General features: G+C 43.7%; 1 protein-coding gene across 4 annotated transcripts in view; it reads right to left on the bottom strand.

Annotated features, from left to right (window-relative positions):
• AMBRA1 (autophagy/beclin-1 regulator 1) overlaps window positions 1–15633 on the bottom strand; it is a 154981-nt gene that overhangs the window by 29390 nt on the left and 109958 nt on the right. For all 4 annotated transcript variants that reach the window (XM_014950364.1, XM_014950367.1, XM_014950365.1 and 1 more), the window contains one exon: window positions 2358–2497. In XM_014950364.1, coding sequence (XP_014805850.1) covers window positions 2358–2497 — 140 coding nt within the window. The remainder of the gene's footprint in view (window positions 1–2357; window positions 2498–15633) is intronic.

Genomic DNA, 15633 nt, shown 5'->3' with positions numbered 1-15633 from the left:
CAGTACAGCCTTCTCTTGATCCCTGCTGTTTGCTAGGCTATCCCCCATAAAGTACTTTATCAATTGCTAAATCCTTTATTTAGTATTTCTCTTCCTCTGTATTATTGTGTATGGAAACTATACAAATATTTTTCATCTTTCCCCCTCACTTCTCAAGTTAAATTAACAGATATGTCAACCCCAAACCAAGTGTATTAAGCCAAGAACTACATCTACACTTCAGGATTTTTCCTTTCTCTGAGGATCTTCCAAGGAGATCTTCCACTTCTGCTCTGACAGTCTCACTCGTTCCTGTGCTCTGATGTTAAGAGTCTCAATGCAAATTATTCAGCTCTGTCAATGTCTACACCTTCATGCAGAGGTTTTTAAGTCGCTCCGACTGTTGTTGGTCTATAAAATGGTGCAGTTGGGAACAGAATATATCAGTCCTGTTCCAAAAAGAACCCACCAGTCCATGTGAGGTCTGCAAGAGTCAATAGGAGCATCAGTCACTCCGATCCACCAGTAGGAAACTTGTCGAAGCATTTCTGTCAAGCCACCAATAAACCTCACACCTCTACAGCCACCTTCGAATCGTAGAATTCATGTTTGTATACAAAAAGTTTGGTTTTGTTGGAATTGTGCATGATTGTTGCTGGGACAGAAGTAAGGAGCTACAAGAGTTCAACACCCTAGCAACATGGTGAGCTAAGGAGGTTTAACAGAGATGCTGCAGGAGGACTGACAGCACTTCCCTAACATACCATGAAAGTGTTCCTGTTGTCTTTAATTAGCAAGGTGCCAAGAAGAGACATGCCACTTAGCTTGGGGCTACTGCAAGCACCAGAATGAATATCTAACCTGGGATGTGGCAAGCCAGGACAGCCAGATCAAGCTCGACTCTGCAGCAATCAACCAAAGCATCCACACTCAGGGAGACTTCATGTCCCTGGGTTCTCATCCAACTTCATCTCATGAGACATAATCAGTAGACTAGATCTTATCGCTTCTCTATACTGAAAATAACTTAGAATTACTCTTTAGAGTTTAAGAAGAAGAGCGCCATTATTCCTGAGTAATTCTTCTGCTTAGAAAGTACAGCAACTATTCTTGAAGGAAGCCACTTATCCTGGAAGAGAGTGATTATAGCTTATTCCATAATAATATACTGTAGAACTTCACGTATAAATAAGGCCTTGATGAAAGATTATGTTCAAGAGAACAAGAGGGCTGTTCGAAGAGCGCTGGCATTCTGTACTGCTGAAATTGGTCCAATCTGAATTCCAAACACAGACTTCACCAGCAGGCTGTACTGAATTAGTCACCATTACAACTGTATATATTTATTCTGATTTAAGATAGTGGTTCTACACTGACCATATGACTCTCCTCAAGCACCACATGCCTGATCTCAGGCACAACAGATGGAGTCCACATGCATGTGGTAAGATCACCAGCAGCGCTGCAAGTTTCTAGCTGCCAGCTTTTAAGTTACAAGGAACTTCAACATGTGAAGCATAACCCGAAAGAATAGCAAGGTAATTTGGTAGCAGGAAATAAATGAAGCAGAGGAATCCCCAAAGTGTTCCCGAAGCATAAAAGAAACAATGCTCCAAAAAAACCACCACAGTGGAGAAGAGTCTCAACAAAGTACGGTGTGGAGACTCCCCGTGACCATTGAAAGCAATACATATTTCACTGCTGTGATGCTTAACCATCATCTGTGTCACACCACATCTAAATTAGCTTGTGTTTAATTGCAAGTTTACAAAGGGACAGTTACACCCTTCATCGCACCGTATAAATAAAAGAGAACTGAAGTCTATGTGTGACATCACTGGGCTTTCAAGTGAGGACCAAAACAACTTACTGCCTTGCTCATAATAATGACAAAAAATCTTGGCAGTTCATAGAATCTCACACTTGAATACTGGAACAAGAATTTGGTACGTCTAGATCAGCAGCTTTCAACCTGGTTGGTGGACTCCAAGGAGTCCACAAAACCTGAGGAAAGCGAGCAGCTCAAATTGGCTGTTCTCATTGGAAAGTTTTAGAAATCCATGAATGCAGAGAGGCTGAAAGACACTGCACTAGACATACGTGAAACAAAGGGTCCAGAAAAGCTAAAAATACATGGGAAATAACATGAGATGCACTTTAAACAGCCTCAGAAGTTTATAATCAGCAAAACAAAAATTGATCGTAAGAGACTTGGGTAAATACTGTGGCACTCCAAAAGGAGTATCAGGAGTTGGGGTTTTTTTTGAGTCCCTCAAGCACAACCCCCCAGGGCAGCGAAAAGCCATCTTATCACCACTGCCTTAAAAAAGGAACTGCCAGAGCAGTTATAACTCCACATAAAGCAATGAATGACTTACTCTGGTCGACAAATCACCAGGTCCCCTTTGTTGGTGCCGTAGGCCAACCCCAGGCCCGGCTCAGGCAGCCAGCGAGCAGAGTTTATGCTGACGTGTCTTCTCTGGTCGGCGGGCATCGGGTACAGAACGTTGAAAACTCTCTGCAAACAATAACAGGAGGTTAATTGACAGGCCAACGCAAGGCAGGAGAGGCGAGGAGGCTGGAAGAAACGTTTGATCTCCCCGCAGCAGCGCAGCTGGCCAAGGAGACGTGTCGCTTCACGGGGTGTTGCAAGGAACCACTGATCCAGCAGCGAGAGTAAGCAGCTGCTAGAAATGAGCAGACACGTGCCCCTGGGTGTTTAATAGGCTGACTGGCACACAGCTGGGGAACAGAAGACATTCTGACCCCAGGAGAACCTGCACGTCACTCAGTGGGCTGCACGGTCCTTCTATCCAAACTAATCAAAGTGATGGGGAACAAGCGGTATAGTCATTAGAAAGCAGAACAACTGGGACTCTTCTGGCCTTCACCTCTCAACTTAACTCTCTAGGGTGGAAGAGGAAACTGGCTTTCAGCCTCAAAAGTTTATTGTTGCTTTTTTCATATCATAGAATCATAGAATGGTTTGGGTTGGAAGGGACCTGAAAGATCATCTAGTTCCAACCCCCCTGCCATGGGCAGGGACACCTCCCACCAGACCAGGTTGCTCAAGGCCACATCCAGCCTGGCCTTGAAACATCTTAACTTCTTAAACACTCCAACACCTTCCTGAAAAATGTTTCAGGCTTTGACCAACTCCGTACCAACAGCGCACAAAGGAAAATCAAAATCTGGACATTATGAGAATAACACAAATCCCTCAGCTCAGGTCCTTTTCCAATAGCCATCCGTTTTATCTACAGTAAATTTAGAAGCTGAAGAGCTGCTAAGTCCACGGGTAGTTTGCATGGTTGCAAAGCCAGTGCTTCCCAACTGCTGTGTTAATGCAGGTGAATGAAAACCAAGAAGGACCAATAACAAGCTCGACTTTCTGGTCTGCACTGGCTTGGTTTCCGAAGCACACGAGCTTGAAAAGCAAGAAGAATGAAGCGGAACAGATTCTACCTACGCAGATACTCTCCTTCTACTCCAAGAAGCTAATGCTTTCCTGCACCCTGCCATCCAGCAACCAGAAGTGGATATACTAACAACAATCCATTCAGCCAGAAAATATGACACATGTAGGGCATAAAAACAAAGGCATGGGAAGTGGAAAGAGGTGTAATGAGCCGGTTTGGCTACCAGGAGCAGACAGGGACAAGCTGCTTCACAGTGGACTGGGCCATCAGAGCACGTTCCATCACAGCTTCAGAAGAGTAGGACTGAAGACTGGATTTACAATTCCAAAGCATTAACAGAATTTCCGCAGGAATTTACCTAGGGCTTAAACCTGTAATCACTGCATGTTACACAGATTTCAAATCTACATTTTCAATGGGATAAGTCCCAGGTCAAAGATATGTTTTCATTAGATTTTTCTGGTGGGCAATCATCCATCCATCACAAAACCTTTCTTCCAGACTCCCCAGAAGAGGGAATGCTGCTGGAAAGGGAATGAGGATGTGCTGGAATAAGAGAAAAAGGTAGATGGGAACACAGATCAACCACTACTGCACTGCTGAGGTGGTCTGAAGTAATAATTAAAATTCCTTAGGGCAGGACTCATCAGCTAGCATAACAAACTGGGGCTGTTTTTCTCTGTAGCTCTACTGCCCACCCCGCATCTTGTCTGTTTGACAGTTTAACTCGAGAAGTCAGAGACCACGTTAAGTGTATGACCTCAAATAGCTGGTACCCCAGAACCTTCATCCTCACCATCACAATGCAAAGTAAGTCAGAGCAAAACAATATAGCATTGTTATTACCCATCATTTAGCCCCTTCTGTGAGGAGGAAAAAACGTCCTTAAGGACTTCTTGTGTGACAGAAGCTGGTCACTCTTTACCCTGGCTATCATTCAGCAGTTAGTGCATTCGGAGAAGCTCGGTGTTTGGATGGAAGGAAGAGGCCCTTAGGGGTTTATCTAGCTCTTGCCCATCCCTGTCGTGTCTGCCCTGTTTCCTCCCCACGTTGCTTGCTGTGTGTAGGGAGGGGGGGGCAGGGGGAAAAAAAAAAAAAAAAAAATCAGATGTACGATGGTAACACCTGTTACCATGGAGATTATGGTGCACTCTGAGATGGGAAGACTGGATTTTGAGGAGGAGGAGGAGGAAGGAGGGGAAAGGGAGGGGTCTGCCAGAGCTGGGAGCACAAATTCATAAAATAAGCATTCCAAATCTCTCAAGAACTGCAAGGGTTTTCCATTATATCCTCCTTTGGCGAGTCAGAAACGAATTGCTTCTCTTCTCCCCAGAATGGCTTTGCAAGATATCACAGCTAGAGTAGAGAAGCTGCCTTGCTATCTTCTGGGCTAGCTGCAAGATCTCCTCCACTGGCCGGTGATTTTGCACAGCCGTTGTCCCCCAGCCACCACCAGCCACTCCGAGGAGGGAGATTTGCCATCTACAGCTCAGCACCCAGGTGCTTTTTCAGTAAATAGCACCCCACGGCAAAGTGCTTGCCAAGGACACGGGTTCCGGTGCTGACAACCCGCAAAAATGTTGGCTGAGGGCAGAGTCTCGAAGACAAATGGGCTTAAAAATTCCCCGTGTCAGAGTAGTCCCTTCCCCACTCCACTCCATCCACTCCTAAACAGCTCGTCACCCCAAAGAGCTGCCCTCCCCTGCTGCTCCCCACTCCCACGCTAATGGGACAACTCCATGCCATGTTAAGGGTGATGACATCCGCGCGTGCGGTAATTAGTACATAAAAGGAGAAAGCAGCTGTACTGGCATAATCACCACTCGCAGCAGTAAGCAGGACCCAGCTAATCAATCTGATGCAGTCATACAATCTGATGCATCCATTAGCAAGACCCCCTACTCTATCCACGGAGCGGGGAGGAACAAAAAAAGTAAATTAAAGTTCCCTCAACATCAGCAAGTCTCTCTCTTCAAAGAAGGTCAGAAGCCTGCCAGGAAGCATTATTCTCCACAGATCATAGCTAATTCCTTTCAGATTTTTTTTTTGGTTTGTTGCGTTTGTTGGGTTTTTTTCCATTGCTAAATCTTATTAAAAGTTACTGAGATATTTCAACTGAAGTAGCCAGCCTGAAAACATACCACAGTGATCACACCTCTTTCCCAGTGGGACTCTCCATGCTCTGTAGTTCTGAACTTCTAGGAATAATATTCAAGTTATTACAGGAATCCTACACTGACATGATCCTCCAGCTTCTAGGTCAAGAGATTGCTGCCAAGCCTCAAACACTGTTAAAACCAGCAATGAAAATGCATAAAGTTGATAACTCACCAGTTCCCTTTCATGAGGGCTGGACCACAGACTAGTTGCAGGTCATGTGTAAACAGCTGTCTTGATGGCCAAGGGTTCAGGAGCCAATTTAGAACCACTGTTGTAAGAGTCCACTAATCTTTAAGGTGCCCACCACACTCTAGCACAGCCTCCAGAGAGTTTATTTTTAATAGGGTGGCATTTCCATTTATTTAGGAGCGATATCCTATGACATCACACCTTTAACACTGCCAGCAGCCACAGCAAGCTTCCAGGCTCTTCACCGTAACACCCATGTCAAACTTCCTCTTAGCATCACTACACTTCTAATTCAATCACCACACCATTAGACGAGGCGATTCAGCACTTTATTAAGTTGGCAGTTGCATTTGTTTCCATATGCCGTTCCGAAACAAGAGTTTTTGAATGGTGTGTTTCTCTCACTAGAAACACAGCGAAGTCGGAGGAGTGGGAGCTTCAGAACATTCCTATGGGAGCTTAAACCCAAACAGGCAACATAAGTATAGCAAGCTGTTCTCTTCTTGGCAACAACACAAACATATAGAAGCCATTCCAGTAGGCAAGAAAGGTCCTACCCCTTCTCTTTAGGGGTTGCCACACGACCCAGCCTGGATTACACTGAACAGTTGCTTGACCTGTGCTTATGTTTCTAGAATAACTTGTCTCTGGTGATCTCCCTACAGTGCACAGGAGATTTTAGAAGTCTTCTGTTATTTCACAGACTCCATCTCTCCTCTGGGTTCAGGGGACGTCAGCAAGATAAAAAGTCTTGCTGTAGAAATACCAAAACTGTCTAGGTAGCTGAGCTTACACACAAAAGGTGACTCTCATACTAAAGGAAAGCAATACTCACTAAAGAAACAGCTGGTTTATTCCATTCTACATCCCTGTCACCATAGAGCGTGGGGAAAGATTTGCTTGAGTAATTTATGCCTGCACTTCTCTATTTTCAAAGACCACACTGGAAGCAGCTACTTGTCTCTTTGGTGTGCTTTTTTTCATCCTCCCTGGAGTGGGCACATACATCATCTACCGAACTCCCTAAAGCTCTTTTCATCACTTCACAGCCACTTCTTCAGCATTGAATTCAGCCAGGAAGAAGATGGCTGAGAGAAAGCAGGGCTGTAAGACACCAGGCGAAGGAAAAAAACAAATCAGGTCCTTGCAGTGCTCAGCAAACAGGCTGCAAGTGGAGTGCAGAGGCCACCCCGAGTCCACTGCTGCTGCTCCCCTTCCAACTTGTCAGTGCTGGCACATCAGTAACTGCAGCACCTCTCACAGCCACTGCTTAGGTATTAAACTAAATATTTACTTAGGGCAGAGAGCCATGAGAGGCTGCATGACAATCAACAGCCTCGAGGAATCTCTCCCGATGATCTCTTCATCTCTCTGTCAAGCTGCTGTACTTACGTGGGAAGAAGGGGGGCCCAGGGCACAACACATAAGCACAGAGCTAGACAGTTCATTTGTACCTGCCCTGGAGGGATAAGAAAACTTTTTGCTAAAAGCCTCTGCTCTGCAAAGTCCTACTTATTGACCTAGCGCTTCCCTCTTCTCCCGCTCCGTCCCAGGGAAACCGCTGCTATTTAATAACGCTCTTCAAATTCCCCCTTTCCCCCCCGTTTCTGGGGGGGTACCAACATTAAAAAGTTGGAGGGGGCAATCGCCAGGATCCTGTCAGTCACCAGAGCAGCCGCTGGATGCCTCCAGCCTGTGCCATCACCGCTGCTGCCAGTTGGCAACGGTGCTGCTCCGCTCGCCTGGTCCGAGCGGCACCGTGCCCGGCCAAAGCGGGGGCACCGCAGCATCTGCACAGCCCTCTCTTTGCCCAAGGGCCATCCCACCTTGAACACTCCTCCGCCCTCTCTTTGCCCAAGGGCCATCCCACCTCGAACACTCCTTTGTTTTGGCAGTGGGACCTTTCTTCTCCTCTCTGGCACTCAAGAAAAACAAAAAAAAAAAACCCCAACCAACCACGTTTTGAAGCTGGAGGAGAAGAGAAAGTTGGCACAAGCCGGTAGGGAAGCTCAGCAGGAACTCTTGCTTTTTATCTTTTTAAATTCAATAGAGACATTCCTGCTCTCCACGAGATGCATCGCCTTTCAAGATGCCAAGACATTTCAAGCCATTACCTTTGCTTTGCCCAAGCAGTAAACCTGGCTGTTAGATCAGCCTTGAGAAGGACTACGTGGGGAGGGGGTGGCAAGAGCTGCTCTCTTGTCTACACGGGGACATCTCGTCATCCGTGAGAGCTCCATCCTGACAGGGGGAAGGGAGGGGAAAGGCTGGAGCACACCAGGTGGGTTTATCTGGCACCAGCCTAAAATTTAATTATTAATTTTCAGCTGACTCCTTGCTGTCACCGGAGGCGGACTGGCCATGAATACCCACGGGGAGGGAAACATCTAATGTGCTCAACCCAACCACAAAAAACCTCTTACTGGGAGGACTGGTAAAATCTACAGCTTCATGACCACTCTGACCCGGGTGGCAGAGAAAAGTGCTTTGGAAAGGAGTGTTGATGTCTGGTGGATGGGTACAGCTGTACTGGCAGGTGGATCTATACCTTGTGCTGGCACAAATCTTAAGGTTTATGGGGGTAAACAAAGTGCTCTTCATACGGATGCAGGTTGTACCACCAAAGTAGCTGTGGAGAGCTTTGCGAGTGTAATTGCAGCTATACCAGAGCTTCTGGTGGGTGCAGGTGCCTCATTTTGTAACACACCTTAGCAAAATAAGCTGCATCACCTATGTATGGGATACATATGGGCTACGCCGCCCTAAAAGCACCCCCAATCCACAACATGAAGTTCCCTGAAAGCACACCTCAAAGCAAAGCCTACCTATAATATGACACTATCCAAAGGGCATTAAAAAAAGTGCAGAAAACTACAAAGTGCACTTGTATTTGTAGAGCAGCAGATGAGGTGCAGCGACGGGATGAAGGCATAAGCAGAGCAAAACCAACAGTGGTCCAACTAGGGCTGCACACCTTCTGCACTTCCCCACCTGCCCTTCATCTTGTGCTCCACAATCTGACCTTGAACAAAAACTTGAAGTTCCAGAAGTTTCACTTCATCTTTCTTGATTGCAAGCCCCTTACTGAGGCTGAACAGCCCCTAAGTAAATTAATATCTTTTTTTTTTTTTTGCCTTAGTCATCCCAGTAGGGTGTTGCCACTGAAAGGCCTCACCTTGATTTTTATTTTATTTATGTCAATGCGTTAACTAGTTCACTTCTGGCATCAGGATATCAAATAAATTGCTATGAAGCATCTACCACTGTACTGAAACTGTTCCTAGTGTCTTCTTATTAGACAGGTCGGTCTATGCTGCTCTGAATCCCTCCCCCACAGCTGATTCCTGCCAACAACGTACAAGGCTTTCCATTAGATCTTCTCTGTTAAAATGGAAGAAGCAAAAAAAAAAAAATAATGCACTTATCTTTTTGGATTTGTCAGTCTAATCCTCAAATGGATCTTATCATCTCATGCTCTGCACAAATAAAATTTCTTTCAACTCCATTTATCTTCCCCAGATGCAACAGGATCATACACGAAATTCTTCTGCAGTCTTTACCAGTACAACAAACCTCCTTCTGCACCTGCTGCCAGTACAGCAAATCCTAGCTTTGCTTGCTGAACCACAGTGAATTAAATGAGAACTAACCCCTAATTCTCAGCAACAACTGAAACTTTAACTGAGGATACTTGATTTAATTCCTAAAACAGGAGAGGACCAGAAGTTTCTGTTGGATGGGCTGAGAAACATTATGCAAAGGTAAAACATAGTTGGTTCTTCCTGACCGTATTCCATCACATAATTTATTGCTGATCTTTCACATCAGGAGAAGTGTCATTACAGCACACCTAACCCTTCCTTTCTTCAGGCTAGCTCTTGGGCATTATCACCTGGTACTTTATCTTACCAGCCTGCCATGCAACTACTACACGAGAAAGAGCTTTAAAATAACTACTGGGGAACTTCAAAATAATAACAAGAGCTAGGTCTCATGAAGAAACTGATCATCTCAGGTAACAAAGCCCTCACTCAGGAAAAAAACCCAGTTGCAGTCAAGTGGCTCGTTAATTTGCTATCTGTCTTCCAAAGGCTGCAAAACCTGGGTAATACCCTCTACAAAGCCCTTTAGGGGACTGGTCCAACCCCAGATCTGAAACCTAGGGCTGAGTAAGCAAGAAATTGCTAAACACAACTGTTGTCCTTTCACTTGTGCGTGCATGTGGTTGAAAGAGATGAGAGGAGAGGAACAGGAATGCCAAAGGGGGCTTTAGCATGACAGGAGATAGACAGGTAAATATTGGGTGCTGATGCACAAGTGAATTGAACTACGCAAACAGGACTGTGCCCCCGGCTGGTGCCATCCCTTGCAAAAATCAACAACAGCTCTCAATGCTGGAACAATCTAATAAAAAAACAGAGTCACTTCTACGGCAAAAGGAATGACAAGCTGCTTCATTTTTGCCCTCAACTCAGCCCGCAAACGAAAAGCGGTACCTGTGAATTCCCCATTAAATGTCACGCTGAGACTGCAACGGCGAAATCTACAATATGTTAAGGACCTAAGGACAAGAAGAAAAGGATTTGAGCACAGCTGCCATTCCACCCTGCTCCCCGGCCGCTGAGCCTCAGCAGAATGGCACGCAAGAGCAAGGGTCAACAATTTGTTGATGACAGAGCCACACGCACCCTCATCTAGGTGAATCTGGCCGCCATCCAGCTGCCTACATGGCTGGAAGGAATAAGTACTGGAGGAAAGAGCTGTCTTAAATTTAATTCAAGAAAGATGGTAGGAAGAAGCACTGAAAAAAACCCCTAACTTCATGAAATTCCAAACCTCTTCTCAGCCCATGGCCAGTCTAGTGCAAATCTGGTAGTAATTCGCCTTGGCTCCCTTACCCCTAATTTGACTTGGGCAAGATGACTGCACATAAATGATCTCAGACATGGAAGCATCCTTGCTGGAATTTTTTCTACCTAATTAAAACCACGTACTCAACTGTGCAAAAGTTGGGTAACAGTAGCTACTGTAGGGCAAACAGACTCAAGACCTCAGCACCCCAAACACTGTACCCCATATTAAACAAACGGCCCTGGACTCTCAGTTTCACATCCCATGAAGTGAAAACATCCCAAGTAGACATCATTTGCCTTTTCTTCACACCATTTAGCTAAAACTGACACTTCTCCCATAGTTACCCATCATGTGAGATATTAACACAACATTTTATGAAGGGATCCTAATGAATTTTAAAGGTTTTACAGTTTCTTGTGATTTCTGCCTCAGCAGACTTTATATGCAGGTATGGGCGAAACGGTCAAGATAGCAATTTAACTAACTCTTAAAACACCCAACATAAGCAGCACTCACCAACATGGGTTTGGGATATGCTCTGTTTTTCTAAAGATACCTGCACAGAGGATGTAAAACTATTTGGCTTCAACCAGACTTTTGTGCTCTATTTCATACTAGAAGGAGGGATTTCCCATAATGGTTCTGTCCCCATGCCCTCTTCCTAGTATCAAGTGACCCTGCTTGGCCTTTTGGTGGTCTAAGAAACATCCACCTGGTTCAACTTCTGCCAACAGCGAAAAATTCATTTGGGCAGTAACTGAACGGATTATTTGCAGTTCTACTCAGAGAAGCTCCCCCCGTCCACCTGAAGAGGTTAAAATCTCTCTCAAAAGGAGACACAAGGGACCACACCAACAAGGGTACTTTTTCAATAACACAGCAAGAGGTTGGTACTCCCTTTTCTTGCAAACTGCTCCTGCTTTCCCAAATCTGTTAGTTCATATGAAATTTTCCACTGCAGGCAACGTGTTGCAGAAAGCTATCTCCATATATTCTCCTAACCCATTTTCTTTTTTACATTTTCAAGAGTTCTGACAAAACCATGACTTGAGCCCCGGTGAAGCAAGAGTGCATGGCCATTTGCTTTCAGGCTTAAAGCCCCTTCGCTTTGTGGATGTGGGAGCATCCACAGCTCATCCAGGAAGTCAATGAGGTCTGGCAGTGATTTTTGCAGACCACAACGGATACTTTCTATTGGCACTTGCATGAAGCTCAGAAGAAAACAGCACTCAGTGCAACTGGGCAATCCTCTCACATATTCTGTGTATTGTCCTTAAGACTGAATACGCTGAAAAAAAGCTTGGCTCTGTGCTAAAACTCCACGTGCCTTTCTGCTTCAGGCCCTTCTTCCTGCAGTATTTGGAGTTCTCCACCTGTTTACAATGGAAGCATAGACATATTCTGGTCCATCCAGGCTCCTGACCGACCACTTCATTAGGATGTTTCCCAAATATCAGTAGTCCTGTCAAGAGTCAATTCCAGATCCAAAGCACAATGCAGTATTTGAGATGGGGCTTGGTTAAGTCATCTTATCTCCACAAATTGCATTATTTACTCTTCAGCTTCATGTCAATCAAATTTTTCTATCCCCTACTTCACTTTTTGTATCCTCAGCTTAAAAGCCTATTTCCAAGTTTTATCTTAATTTGGATTATAGCAATCATGAGTTTTTCTGGTATTTCAGGGTTCATTTCCTCTGGGTAAAATGACAAACATCAAATATTGCTAGGGCATCAGAGTTTGTGAATGCCAGCAATAAAACCACCTTCTGGCCGCCTTTCTCACTAATATCCATATCTAACAGACCCAGGGCAATATGATCCTTGCTCTACTACATTTCTGAGGAACTTCAGTTCCAACCAAGTTTCTAATTTCATGGTTTTCTAAGTTCTTTACTTCCATATACTCTTAGAATCATACAGAATGCAGAAATCACCCTAGACCCAAGCAGCTTGAAAGCAGATCCTCTTTATTTGGAAACCAGCTCCAACTATGATTTCAAAAATAGGCTGCAAAATCTAGTCTCTCTCCATATTTGGAGTTCCTGCTCCAAACTTCCCATCTTTGAAACTCAATTATTTCCAGACAATTCCCAGTACCACTGCTACCTGTACCACCTCCAAGCTAGAGATCTGCTAAAAGCAATTCCTTCCCAGTACTTTCCAGCTACAGATGGGTTTCAGAGATGTTAGCTAGGTTTGCAAAATAAAAAACCAAACAAAAAAACCCACAAACAACAAAAAATGAAGCTTATGCATACTACTCCTGTTAAAAGTCAACACTACTAGAGACCTTTTCAAGCCTCACTCTGAAAAACAAACTTGTTCTTTAGCCAAGCCAGGTTTCCCTCTGAAATGCTAAGCAGATGAGTCTTAAGGGAGTGAATAGAAAGAACATGAACCTCTAGCTCATGACTCTATCATACTTGATGACAATTCACTACTTCTACTCCATTTCTGAGCATAATTCATAACTGTCAAACCACGTCAGCCCTGACCTGTAGAACTCTACTCAATCTCTCTGAAATATCAGGAGCAAGATGAATATAGAAAATGCAAACCTGTGTAACCAAGATGCTCCTCAATACAATCCAGAAGTGCTGTAGTTCTCAGAGAGAACATTTCTCTTCAACTCTGAAAATTACACCAGCAGCCAGTGGATTTCTAGGTGCTAATGTACTAGATTTTCACTTAACAAGACCAATTAATTGCATTTTCAAAGCCTCCATTTCAACAGCAAGATGGAGGAAACCCTCTGAGGAACAGAAACCTGTGGAGGAGGGGTTAATTGCAAACAGCAATAATCACTGCGTTTCACTCCTCAGCAGGTTGCCATGCTTTTGCAGTGACTTACAGGCCACATTGCCAAACCCTACCCTCATTGATTGCAAATCAGAAGGCATCAGGGAAGGAAGGAGCAATTGTGAGACAACCTACAAGAATTTTCATATAATCTTATACGTAGCACTTCTCTTGAATTTCTCTCTTGGGAGTTTTGTGAGTAATGTAAAATTAAAATATCCACTAAGCATTGTTTCAGAACATGGCTGTGACTTATTTTTAATTAAGAAGTTGAGTAACAATTGCTTTGTATTACAAGCTGTTGGCACAGAGGCAACAAAGATGCTTTCTGATTCTCTCTAATGCGCACATTAAATTAGAGATTGAGGAATACGGTTTCACCAGGTTTCCTAAACTGGCCAAGCTGCAAACAGGTTTTTACTCAATGGAATATGAATACATCAGCCACTGTAACGACAGCGTGCTAAGAATATTACAAAATTTGCTACCTAAAGCTCTATTTTCATTTTGCACTTCTGGAGAAGTATTACAAACTTATGGAGCAGTCTTAGTGCAAAACCAAAAAGAGAGAAGAAATACCTGTAGTTGATCTACTCATTTTTAAAACTAGATGAAGGAATAATATTTACAAGATTAACAGCTTTATGTTTTCCAAGCTTGGTCCTACAGACTGCACAACGATGACCAACAACACACCAGAGTGTTGAAACAATACTCAACATCATCCTGCAAGAAGGATCTTTAACCAAATTAATCAAACTGGTTTAGTTGTGACCCTGCCACATACACAGAAGCTGAAAGTCCAAAGCAAATCAGAGATGAGACATTTTTAACATCTTTAAACGTGATGTGGGGAAGGGGAAAACAACAAATTAATTCAAATCCTGCTAGACTGGATAGATTTGAAAATGTGGGGGAAAGGTTTTGGGAAGCTAAAAATACATGTGCAAGAAAGATGAAAAAAGCAACCTTTAGAATACAAGCAATCCATCTGGAGAAAAATAATCCAGAACTATAGCAGATGAGAACGACAGGAGTGCAGTGATGTGGAGCAAGTCTGAAAAGCAAGAGTTGGAAAAAGTGTACAAAATTTTCAGTGCACCATAACAGCAAAAAAAAGAACAAAAATGTCAGTTTTTGACTGCATAAGTAAAGCCCCGTAGTCCAAAAAAAGGCAGGAAAAAAAATACCCTCTGTGGGCTTCTGGTAAGACTATGCTTATCACATTACGTATATTTAAACATATCCCAGAATGAGGACAGGAAAAAAAAAAAAAAAGAAGGGTATTTTGGAGAGAGTTCAGAAGAGAAAAAAACTGAAAGCTGGAAGATTGAATTACAAGAAAAGATTAAGGGAATACAAAGCATTACTTCACTAAATGGTGACTAAGAGCAAGGGTACAAGCATTTGAAGAGTATAACACACCATAGGGAAAGAAGATATGTTTGAAATGGAGATGAAGAAATATAAATGGAAGATTTAGACTGAAGCTTACTGATTTAGCTAGCTACAAAAAAATGCCTCTAAAAGAAAGGGCTAGAAGCCATAGCAACTGGAGTTTAGAGCAAATGTAAAGGACAGATGAGAGAGATGTGATTTTAACTAATAGGACTTCTCTATCTTAACTTATTATAATATGGTAAAAAGACTGGGAAAGGATACTACCGTATCTGACAGTAAAAGCTATGTATTTCACTAGGATCTTGAAATAAGAAACTGTATCAGGGCAAACTCCACTTTTAAAAGGATCTAACGGGATATGGAATCCATGTAATTAGTGATCTTATCACACCCACACGGCTTTCACCTACCATACCTGCTAACCAAACTGTGCTTTTTTCATAAATACTTTCTAATATCTCACCTTAAGTGGCTTGTACCAGAATTTTTCACTGAATTTCACTGAATTTCTAGAGTTGGAAGGGACCATAGAGATCATCTAGTCCAACTCCCCTGCTGAAGCAGGATTGCCTAGAGCTAGAGCATGTAATGAGAGAATGGTAACTCTGAACCAGGGCTGAAAAAGTGCTGGCTGGTGCACCAAAGAACGTCCTCATCATTGATGTTCCCTTGCCTTGTAACATGGACCAGATGGTGATGATAAACCAGAGTTTTATATCAGCTGATGAAGCAGCTCATACAAGGATGCAGCCGAGATGCCCCTCTCTGAATCATGAGCAGTCTGGAGACCATCTACAGAGTCTGAAGGAGAATCAAGCAATTTCTCCCAG

The sequence above is a fragment of the Calidris pugnax genome, unplaced genomic scaffold (assembly GCF_001431845.1).
Source record: "Calidris pugnax isolate Ruff unplaced genomic scaffold, ASM143184v1 scaffold68, whole genome shotgun sequence".
Taxonomy (NCBI): Eukaryota; Metazoa; Chordata; class Aves; order Charadriiformes; family Scolopacidae; genus Calidris; species Calidris pugnax.
This window is presented reverse-complemented; position numbering and strand designations above follow the sequence as displayed.